Source organism: Notothenia coriiceps, unplaced genomic scaffold, assembly GCF_000735185.1.
Source record: "Notothenia coriiceps isolate Sejong01 unplaced genomic scaffold, NC01 NC01_scaffold00037244, whole genome shotgun sequence".
NCBI classification, from domain to species: Eukaryota; Metazoa; Chordata; class Actinopteri; order Perciformes; family Nototheniidae; genus Notothenia; species Notothenia coriiceps.
In genome coordinates, this window is record NW_011369945.1 from 15,747,290 (window position 1) to 15,758,572 (window position 11,283).

The 11,283-nt window shown below is 41.1% G+C and overlaps 1 protein-coding gene across 1 annotated transcript; it reads left to right on the forward strand.

Annotated features, from left to right (window-relative positions):
* Positions 1–5,453: 5,453 nt before the first annotated feature.
* Positions 5,454–9,957, forward strand: tent5ba (terminal nucleotidyltransferase 5ba). Its single transcript, XM_010793722.1, has 2 exons — positions 5,454–5,825; positions 8,855–9,957. Exons 1-2 carry the CDS (start codon positions 5,670–5,672, stop codon positions 9,881–9,883), a joined length of 1,185 nt encoding a protein of 394 aa, XP_010792024.1. The 5' UTR covers positions 5,454–5,669; the 3' UTR covers positions 9,884–9,957.
* The last annotated feature ends 1,326 nt before the right edge of the window (positions 9,958–11,283 follow it).

Sequence of the window (11,283 nt, forward strand, 5' to 3'; positions counted from 1 at the left end):
ACAGTCGTCGACTCTTTGTCGCCTATATGTCCCGAGCAGCTCTACGACTAGGACATTCTTCCCGTCGTATAAATCTCTTCGTCTCTCTCCGTACCGTGTCCAAGTCTAGTCTTCCCTTCCACTTTTGTCACCGTCTCTACTCACTGTCCTCTATTTTCTTCGTTCTCCCGATAACTCCTTCCGTGTCGTCTCTTCGTCTCTTTCTGTTTGTCCGAACTGTTGAATCGATGTGGTGGTCTGTCAGGTCTGTCGGTTCAACTCAACAGGTAGTTGGAGTCCTTTGTTCCATCTCTAAATACTATCGTTCTGTCTTTGTCCAAATACAAAAGTTGTCCTTTTTTTCATCTTCCAAAGGTAATATACGTATAATAGACATTGCATTAAATAAAAAATTAAAGTCTGTCTTTTTTCGACCTTCTTTTTTCCAGTCTCTCTTGTGAGTTTTAATGTGTCTCTTTATGTTTTTGACTTTGTAACGAGCCCTTTGTTTTTTTTTGTTGTCTGTTTGATGCGTTTTCTGAGTTTCTGCGACACGCCAGAGTCTCAGGGCCGTAGTTTGTTCCGCTGACGATGTGTTACAGGGACAAAGACCGCTTCACGCCTCTAGTAACGAACAAGTAGTACGGGAGTACCGTTGTAGTTCCTGCGGAAACGGTGGTGGTTTCCTCTTGTGTGTCCGTCCGTTACAGTGTTTAAGATTGACCCTTCTAGGAATTTTTCATACCTAATGTTTTTCTTCAAGATGTCGTGAGTGTAGAGGTCTTTCTCCTTGTTCTTAGGACGACTTCCGTTAATATTTCATGGCTTCGGATACGAGGCTTAAAGTTCTGTCGCAGTAACGAATGGACTGCTCTCTACTTCGTCGGCTAACTGTCGTCCGTTTCGTGTTTGTTAGTGTCCGCCCTTCTTATTTCTTTTGTCTTCTCCAAAAATTTACTATGGGACTCTTGGAGGTGTCCTCTAAAGAGTGACTTGTAGGATTAATGTTAGAGAGCATGAGGAACAAGACAGCATACGCAGGGAAGACCCACCAATTGGGTTGTGAACGTCTTGTCTGTTTGGACAGAACGTTCCCAAGTACTCTAGAAAGGAAAGACCGACTTTTTTCGAAGTGTGAGAATTCAATTATTCCTCGCACCTGTACCTTCTGGACTGTTGTAGTTATCGACGTTAGTTTAAGTTTCCTGGACGTACATTGCTTGCTCACAGGGGTGACGTTTTCCTGTCCTCCAAACGGTATCGTCGTCTCATTGGAAGTCCGTTTACAGTTGAGTGAGTCACCAGTTGACTTTGTCAGTAGTCTCTTTTTCTTTTTGTTTCTACCATTTTCCTGTTCCAGGGGTACTTTTAGTGACACTTCTTCTTTTTCCTGTATCACAACCGCCTAGACGACCTCTACAAAGTTCCGGTTAACTCTGTAAAGTTTGCCGTATGTAAATTGTAATTTTCGGTCAAGTTGGTGATGGCACTTAATTCTTTTTCGTACTGGTTGGTTCTTACGAACTAAGTACACCTAAAAAGCCTTAATGAGTCAATTCGAACGTCGTCCTTTAGGTCCGTTACGTGAAACGGGGTTTGGTCTTCGTTCGTTGCGAGGTGTGTCCTAGGAAGTACAACCACCCTGTCGTCTCGTGTACACGAAACCGTGTTAAAGCCGTAGTTTCCTCTTTCCGGGAGACGGTAAACCCGTGTAAACAGGGGGTAGGACCTACTTCACTTTCCGGAGCATAGGAAGACAGCTCCACCACGTAAAGAAGTCACTGCCAGGTACGTGCGTTATGTCTGTCTTCCCTTTGAAGAAAGAAATCGTGTCTCGACTACTTCGCACCAAAGTTTTTCCCCCTGTACCTTGAAAAACTTCGTTCGGTACCCTTCCCACGAGGTCTACCTCACCCTCCGGAGGGACTTCGCTTGCCCGACTGTCCGAACAATCGTTCCAGGTACTGTAGGAAGTCGTCTTGTAGAGATGTCACGAAACCAGTTGTCGCCTTGTCAATCCCACAAGATGTAGCCTCTCTTAGACCACCTACTTCGTTAATTGTTCTACGTTCAGTAGACGGTCGTCACGGGAGTTGATACGCATAGGTGGTCCACCAGTGTCCCCGTGGTCCTCTCTAGAACATTAGCTCTACATTCAACGGGAACGTGGCGATCTGTTTCAATACTCACAGCGAACACTACTGTGAGTATGAAAATCAAAACTCCAAGTCGTTTGTTTGGGGAAGCGACGGAGTTCGTGGATTTCGTTGTCGTTTCTCTTACTTTCCGACACACCCAGGACTAAGTTAACCGGGTCACGACCCGACAGGTTTGGGAATTTATACTACACCTCTATAGAATGGGACCTCAGTAAGTCCTCAAGTACCGGTGTACAGCCATTTCACGTACGTGCCACGGCCTCAGTGGCCAAGAAGCGGTGACTCTCTCCTACACGAAAACATGGGAAACTCCTGTAAAACTCTCACTAAAGAGGAGGTTTCAGTCACTGGAGTGCGGTGCACTCTCTTTCAGATCATGCTTGTTAACTTAAACTTATTACAATGACATGTTAAAGAAAGTTATCAAAGCAAAAATCATTCCGAAGTGAACCTGGGGACACACAAAACTTGGGTAATGTTTTGGTATGTAAAATTTTTGACAAGAAATAAACAAGGAGATGACACCCAACTAGAAACAGACTGAATGTTCAGTGAAAGCTATTTGGCAAGTTTAAAGCGTTACATTTACAATTAATGTGAAAAGACTATCCAGAAATTATCTTAACTTAAGACTTACAAGACTTATCTTCTATGAATCAAGGTTGAGATGTGGTCATGACTAGTATCGTAACGGACTAAAGGCATTGTACAGTCGAAAGAAGAGGTAAATCTTACTTACTACCTCAGAGTTTACTTATACGTAAGAGGACTTATTAGTATACTATACCAATTATTATCGCACTGAATTGCGCAATTAGTTCTAATACTGACTGTGTCTTAATTGCGCATCTTTTATTGCGTAAATTAGCGTGAATAAAAACGTGGCGTCTTGCAAAGTTACCTACTCAAAGTCTAAGGCTCAATATGACCTCGTGGTTGATTGCAAGTACTGAATTGTTGTTGTTGGTGTCATTGTTATCAAGTTTCACCTTGTTCCTATCAGACTAACTCTAGCGAACAACGGGGTCACCTACGTACACAACAACTACTTAATTTTGCCAACACTGCTACCTAACACAAACAACCCAACCTTCGTAGCTATTCTGCTGCCAAACAAGTATAATACGGTTTTTCCTTAAACGTATAGTGGCGTGTATAGTTCGGAGTTATAGTGAGTTCCGTCTTCGATATCACGTCGATCGACCTTCGATCGCAGCACACTGCAACTCCTTAGCGGCATCACAGCCCACTCCTACGTCCAGGTCGAGCGGACCTAGAAAGCACTCGATTTCTACCCGCCAAATAATCAAAAAAAAAAATCAACTCTAAAACCTCTGAAAAAATCATAAAAATATAAACTTAAATTCTTAAAAAAAAAAAATAAATCTGGAATACATACCTAAACAACAAAAATAAACCAAAAAGAATAATAAACTCAACTCAAATCACATAACAGACTGATCATACCCCAAAACCACAAACCAATCCTACATATACACAAACACAGCTATAATGACAGTAAAAATGATTGATCCAATCGTAAAAAACGACAATTCCACGCTATGGTTTAGAGAAGTAAGAAAAAAAATACGACCATTGTATAAGACCTAATAAGAAAGTTAAACGATGACATTATCCGATCTTTTCGTTTAAACCACACACACATTCCGCAAGAACTAACACGTATAAACACCCACACACGAAAGGCTTCCCTACAATACAAAATAAACAACAATAAACACATTATCTATAATAAGATTTAGATGACTATGAAAAGAAAAATTATAAAAGTGTATCTCACTCAGAAACACACATACCGTCTGACCGTACCGTCCCAGAATGTAGAAATCCATGGTGTTCTGTAAAAAAGTATAATTGGATAAAAAAGTGTGTTGAGACATATGTAGAATGATAATGCTGTGTAATGACGTCTACATGTCATAGAAATTGTCAACTAGGTTACCTGTCAACTGAGTTACCCAGTACTGAGGTAACTCAGTTGACAGGTAACCTAATTGACAATTTCCCTATTTTGACCCATCATTTCAATGGTAGGCCTTGCCTGGAGGACCACATATCATTTTCTTGAACAGGTTTAACATCACATTTGAACATATAATTGAATTAAAATCATTGAACAATTGTAAACCATAACAATGTACGTAACATTGTTGATGGTCAATTAATATACTCATTGACAATGTGCTATTATACATAAAATATTGTAAAAAATTAGAGGACAATCACCACAGTGTGTTCAAAATGTCTGCCAAAGAGGAACATGGCATCATGTGATGCTGGTGACCTGGTATTGGGACAAACCATTTTTGAGTTAAATGGGGGAGTTCTATTAGTAACATAGTTGACAGAACTTTTGCGGACATTCATATATTAAGATATTTAAATTATTTAAAGGAGGAAATCAATTAAAGAAATATAATTTTTCTTTAGTATTTAGACTTATGAAATAAATGAATACTAGTTGTTATTTACTTTAATGGTTTTTATTCATTATTTTGAAACCAAGACACCCTCAACTGAAAAACGGACATAGCAAAAACTGTCAATTTAAGAACATCATGACACATTTCAAGCTAAATGAAGCATAGGATGCACATAATGTTTGTGTGATATTATAACATGCTTTCCAATAATAGGCAAAATAGGATATTTTTGAAGAAAATAGTTAGAATAAATATAATTATCATCAATGGACATCAATGTACCCCAAATTGTAGAATGAGTCAGCTGCTGTTGAAGTGCCTTCCAGAAGGGCCTTTAACTTTTTTTTCTTGTGAATATGTTTAGAAATCTTTATTTAAAAAAAACTAAAACTAAAAAACACTGGGGGGCAATTTTTAGAAGCCATACATTCAAAGTAAACACAATGTAAATGTAGTGTCTTATGGTGTATGAACGTTAGGCAGGGCGTTACATCCTGCATGCTTTGCAAACATTCCCTGGATAAATAAGGAAACATGTAATTGAAGGGAAAGTAAAGGTTGTGTTTGCACAGCTGTAAACTGATCTTTCATTGTTTTTACTAATCTGACATAAATGATCAAATAATAGATTAATAAATGCACTCCGGCTTCAGATCAAAAGACTATTATAACAAGGCTTGTTTGAGGGAAAACCCTGTCAGCATGCAGCGTGCACCATGAGCAGAGCAGAGGGAGGGGGCAGTGAAATGCGTCAGCAGGGTGTTCTGTGCAGACGGGGCGTCCATAATCAATGACCAAACACAGCAGCCAATCACAGGCCGCATGCTAATGAGGAGCCTTTTAAACCCTCTGATGAGTCGTCTCTTTGCAGAACTGACCGGATTTTAGTGGCACACACCAGAGAAAGATCTCATTCTCATCTCTAGCATCTCTGAGTCAAGCAACTTTTTACACTCTTCATCTCAACACCGCAAACCGGACCTCCTCACCGCAGGAATATCTCCCTTGTGTTGCAGAGAGAAGTACTCAGCAGAGAAAAGAAGCGCACATTTCAGTTTGTTTTTTTGTTGCAAAAGTTAACATCGCCATGTCTTGCGGTGATGCGTCGGATCAGAGTCGGCGGTTCTGTGTGTTGTCTTGGGATCAGGTGCAGCGTTTGGACTCGATCCTCGGGGAGGCTGTCCCCATCCACGGCCGGGGAAACTTCCCCACTCTGTCCGTGCAGCCACGACAGATCGTCCAGGTAATATTAACCACACATCCTTAACATGCTCACTTGTCTATTCTGGCATGTCTACTTTACTTTGAAGTGTCAGCATGAAGAAACTTTACTTTATAGACTTAGTTAGAATCACATTACTAGCCTAGTTAATATCATTCAGGTGGGTAAGTAGTGAAAGCTGTTAATCATGTTGTCTTACATGCAGTATTATCTTTCCACACTCACACCAGGGTAATTAGAAATAAAAAAAATTACATTATTTGTCTGGAACTACCTTGGAAACCTAGAAGACCCCTGGTGGTCTTTTAAACTACATTTGAGAGCCACTTAAACCCAGGTTTTAACATAATGGAGGTTCTTTGGATCCTTACTAGCTAAGTTATATTTCCATCGCCATCACATGACTCAGAGGACTGCTATGTATTCCTTCAATACTTGTGTTCAAATATCTGCAGACAAACTTAAATCCTACTCTATATCTTAATGAGATTACATTATAGTATTTGATGATTAAAACAAATATTAAAAAGTTATTTTCTCTTCGGATTTGTACAATACAACAGTGAGGAATACATGGCAACTCCCCTGGTTTGACTTACATGTATGAAACAGACACGTGCAAAGGTTCTTCCACATTTCCATCTCTTGCACATTGTGGCTGGATCACATTTCACTTGTCCTGTGAAGTCTGTAGATAGTTGGCTGTGTGTTAGAATGCAAGTTAAATGATAGAATTTCAGAATGAACTAAAAGTAAAGTCAGGTAATGTGTTGCAAAATCTTGAATTTGTTCCCCATTGCTTTTACACTTTGACCTATTCAAGATGAAGCTCTGTGAATCCCAGAGCTTCATGCTTGTGGTTGTGGAGAAATGAATGCTCCATTGAGTGTGCAGGAGGCTTAAATGCAGGTTCGAGCCCCAAATCTGGGGACTGAGTTTCACCTGGATTTGTGGAAACCCTATATAATTTGTATTAAGCTAAAATCTAACATCTGCAACATGAGTGGTTTTCTGAACACCAATCAACAGTGAATCTTGTGTCATGACAAACTAGAAAAAAAGCTATTTAACTTAAATGTGTAATCTATTTTTGATGTAATTGTCACTTCTGTTAGGCATCCTAGAAGGCCGGACTGATAGTGGGGACCTTTGTCATGCTGCAGGTTTAGAGGGATACACATTATGAAGCTCTAGAGTCCAAGGAGTTAGAGGGCTGTAACTGTAAATCTAACATAACAACACCCTCAAACACTAAAGATTTACTGCTTTGCTCTCTTTCATATGATACTGAGTATCTTTGGGTTTTGTGATGACAATAATAAATTTACCTTGGACTTTGAGACACTGGTTATGGACATTTTTCACTAATTTCTGATATTTCATAGACCAAATATTAAGTGATTCATCTAGAAAGAATCAGCCAATGCAATCATCAATACTCTTACCTTTTTATTAATTTATTTTATTTCAAGAAATGGAACCGTCTTGCCAAGTTAGTATGTTTATAATTCTGTCTGTGGTTATAGGGCAGAGGGAGGAAATGGGTCAAGTGTAAACCTGACCCTGGATTTGGCTCAGACTGTTTTGCCATATCAGGCTGACTACAGAAGCAAACAAACGGCAAACTATTATTGCTTCTGATTGGAATTTGAACCCAATTGGCACCACTTTATGGCTGAAGGATTACCACGCTATTACTGCAAAGTTATGTAATTATGATTTTGTACTTTAACACAGTCCTGTGCGGAAGGTTGACTTTGCTTCAAATGTTTGTTCGGAGCCTGACCCAGTATGTATTAATAGAGCAGTCTTGTTATCTGATCACCATGGGAGAGAGAGTTAACAGACACTAATCTGACAGGTCAGTGCCAGTGGGGAGATTTAGAATTGTGTGTGCGAGAGTGAAACAAGTCATGTTAGCCTTACTGTTCAAATTGTATGCAATCATTATTTGCACAGAGGAAATGCTTGTGTAGTAAAGTGTAGCTTAAATGTACAGTCTGTGTGAAATGTATTGTATATGCATTGTTGTTAAATATGTATCAGCTGTGCTTACACTGAATAGGTTTGACAAACTGTTCAAATAGCACGCCAGATTTAACATGTACAAAGGCCGAATCCATGTTTGAAGTCTTATTTCTGACATGTTTCCCTTTGTGCCCGCTAGCATTGATGTTGGCTGACCCTGTCCAGCTGTAGATCATCCTCTTCCAATGTGGCCGCACTGAGGCGAGACAGTTCAAACCTCTCACAGGTCACTGGGAAAGAGGAAGGGGAAAGCTGCTGACCCTTAATGACTGCAGGTCGTGTCATTTAGCCCCAAGCGCCACAGGACACCGGTGGTCATGCACTCTGGTGTTCCCACTCTCTTGGCTGCAGTTCAGGATTATAATCTAATTGTGAATTTGATAGAAGATAAGACAGTCTGACCCAGAGGGAGATGGACCTGTAGCATGCACTCACCAGCGCTGCTGCTCTTTGTTTGGGCTCTTCAGGTTTTATTCAACCTGAGGCTGATGTTGATGAAATTGACTTTTGCCTTCACAAGCTATTGATTTCTACTCAGCCCTTGTGGAGCTTACTTGGACAGATTTCAAGAGTCTTTTTAGTTGTGTGTCTTCTGCAAATATAGGAGCATTTTTCTAGTTTTAAAACTAAACCTCCTTAATAAGAAATATTAATGCCAATTTTCAGCATTATAGTTATATTTTGGAATTTTTACATGTGTGCTCTGATTGGTCAGTGTTTCTGTGTCTTGCGTATCTACCTTTTTTAGAGTCATTATACATGGATAATGACTGTGGCCTCAATGTAGCTGGACTTTCTACCTGTATAATGTGACATCACAACTTTACAGAAGCCCTGACGGCTTGTTTAAAAGAAACATTTTCTAAGCACGAGCTGTGTGCATTTGATCATGGATTGAGGGTTTTGATACTTTACTATTAGAGAAAAAAATAAAAAGGAAATCTCACTTTTTACATTAAGGGACCTTTTTACAAGAGATTCTGTTTGTCATTTATAACATGTTGTGTCTCTTCCCTGTCCAGGTGGTGCGGGCTCGGCTGGAGGAGAGGGGTGTGTGCGTTAAGGATGTACGGCTGAACGGCTCGGCTGCCAGCTATGTGCTCCATCAGGACACCGGACTGGGCTACAAGGACCTCGACCTTATCTTTGGCGTGTCGCTGAAAGACGATCAGGCCTTCCGACTGGTGAAGGATGTCGTTCTAGAATGCCTGTTTGACTTCCTGCCGGCTGGCGTCTCTAAGGAGCGCATCTCGCCACTCACGCTAAAAGAGGCCTATGTACAGAAACTGGTTAAGGTCTGCAATGACACAGACCGCTGGAGCCTCATCTCGCTGTCCAACAACACAGGCAAGAATGTGGAGCTAAAATTTGTGGACTCTTTACGGCGGCAGTTTGAATTCAGCGTGGACTCCTTCCAGATTTGCCTCGACTCTCTGCTCTTATTTGACCGCTGCTCAGAGACGCCCATGTCTGAGAGCTTTCACCCCACTGTGATCGGGGAGAGTGTGTATGGGGACTTCAAGGAGGCCATGGAGCACCTGTGTCAGAGGACGATAGCGACACGCAGCCCTGAAGAAATCAGAGGGGGCGGCTTATTGAAGTACTGCCACCTGCTGGTGCGGGGCTTCACCGCCTCTTCAGTGCCTGAAATGAAGAACCTGCAGCGCTACATGTGCTCACGGTTCTTCATTGACTTCTCTGACATTGGTGAACAGCAGAGGAAGCTGGAGGCCTACCTGCAGAACCACTTTGCAGGGATGGAGCACAAACGGTATGAGTGCCTGATGACACTGCACCATGTAGTGAACGAGAGCACCGTGTGTCTGATGGGCCACGAGCGGCGCCAGACGCTCAGCCTCATCTCCATGCTGGCACTGAGGGTGCTGGCTGAGCAGAACGCCATCCCCACTGTAACGAACGTCACGTGTTACTACCAGCCAGCTCCGTACGTGCAGGACATCAACTTCAGTAACTACTATATTGCACACGTGCAGCCGCCGCAGGTCTCCCCGTGCAATAATGCATATCAGACATGGCTGCCCTGTAGCTGAACCAGCTGTTAGAGGAGCAAGGGTGGACTCTTCATCGCTCTTTATGTCTCAAAGGAAGTGGACTAAAAAAAAAACTAAAAAAACGAAACCCCTATTTGCCAAATGTGACTTGACTAAACAATCCTGTACTGCTGTACATCTGATTGAGCCGACGCATGCATTTTCTCCCTTGTATTCTCTTGCAAAACATCTGTAAGATTGCTGGTCATTTCTGAGATGTAGCTATGATATCTTGTTAAGTATTAAAGTCTTTATGAAGCTTTATATATGTCAAAAATACTTTTGAGGAAACAACTGAGCTGGTGTTATTTTCATACTCTGGCTTTATCTTTTTTTAAATGACATACTGGACCAAAGATGTATTTGTTCAGAAAGGGAATGTTGTTATGATTCCAAGTGCCTAAAAATGAACCATGAATTGTTCTAAAAAACAAATAAGAAAGATACACATCTGCAAATTGAAAACTGTGCATTCAGTGTTTTCTAGATTTCTCTGTCTCTCTTTTCAGGAACATGAGCATTCATTTTTGTGAAATAAAAAAGGAAAAACTACAGTTTTTGGTATCGTGATTATTTTAACCTTTAAAGTTTAGACATGTTAATCTGTGGTCGTCAGCGATACATTTAAATCAGACTGGTCATAATCTGAACTGCTTTACCATTAACACATTAAACATATTTTACTTCTTACCTCACAATGACACAACACATTTTCATTGAAATTGGGAGTAACTTTGACTCACACTTTTGTTGATCTTGGTCTGGATGGATATCCTGATAAACTGATGACAACAAGGCGCTCATTTCCAGTAAGCAGGCCCATTGAAATGCATATTCGGGCAGTTTCTCAATCTCGATGATACTGGCTTCCAAGCCAATATTTCAAGGATACTACCTAATCGAGAGCCGCCGAAGTACCATCATCGAGGGCCGCCGAAGGACTATTCCAATCTCCAGCATACTTGGAATTCCACCGAGGCCGCGTCCTTGGTTTGGAGGAAATTTCGAGGCTGCACATGGGTAGACTTTGCGTCCTTAAAATCCCCACAATGCTTTGCGCACAGACTAATTTCAAAAACCCTTGCTGAGAATTGCTGAACCGACGCAGCACACATTTAAATGTAAGTATAGTGGCGTAGAACATGTGTTGGTAAATATGTTACTTCGTTACATTTACTATCACCAAAAATGTGTTCCGTGAAAGTAAAGCAAGTTCATAATTAGACATCGTGAGGTATTTATTTTCGGTACAGTTTATGTTGAAACCGTTAGAGAGAGTGGCACACTTTTTAGCCTGTTCCATTCTTCTTCGTTTTCCGAAGCCGTGAAGTGACTTGGAAGTAGGCAACTACCAAGCCAGCATCCTCGAGATTGAGAAACGGCCACTGTCTGCTGGAGTG

Excerpts from the sequence above, each read along its gene's own strand:
- tent5ba (XM_010793722.1), top strand. The coding sequence starts at position 5,670 with ATGTCTTGCGGTGATGCGTCGGATCAGAGTCGGCGGTTCTGTGTGTTG. Across the intron at positions 5,826-8,854 it reads AGCCACGACAGATCGTCCAG|GTGGTGCGGGCTCGGCTGGA; the intron begins GTAATATTAACC and ends TTCCCTGTCCAG.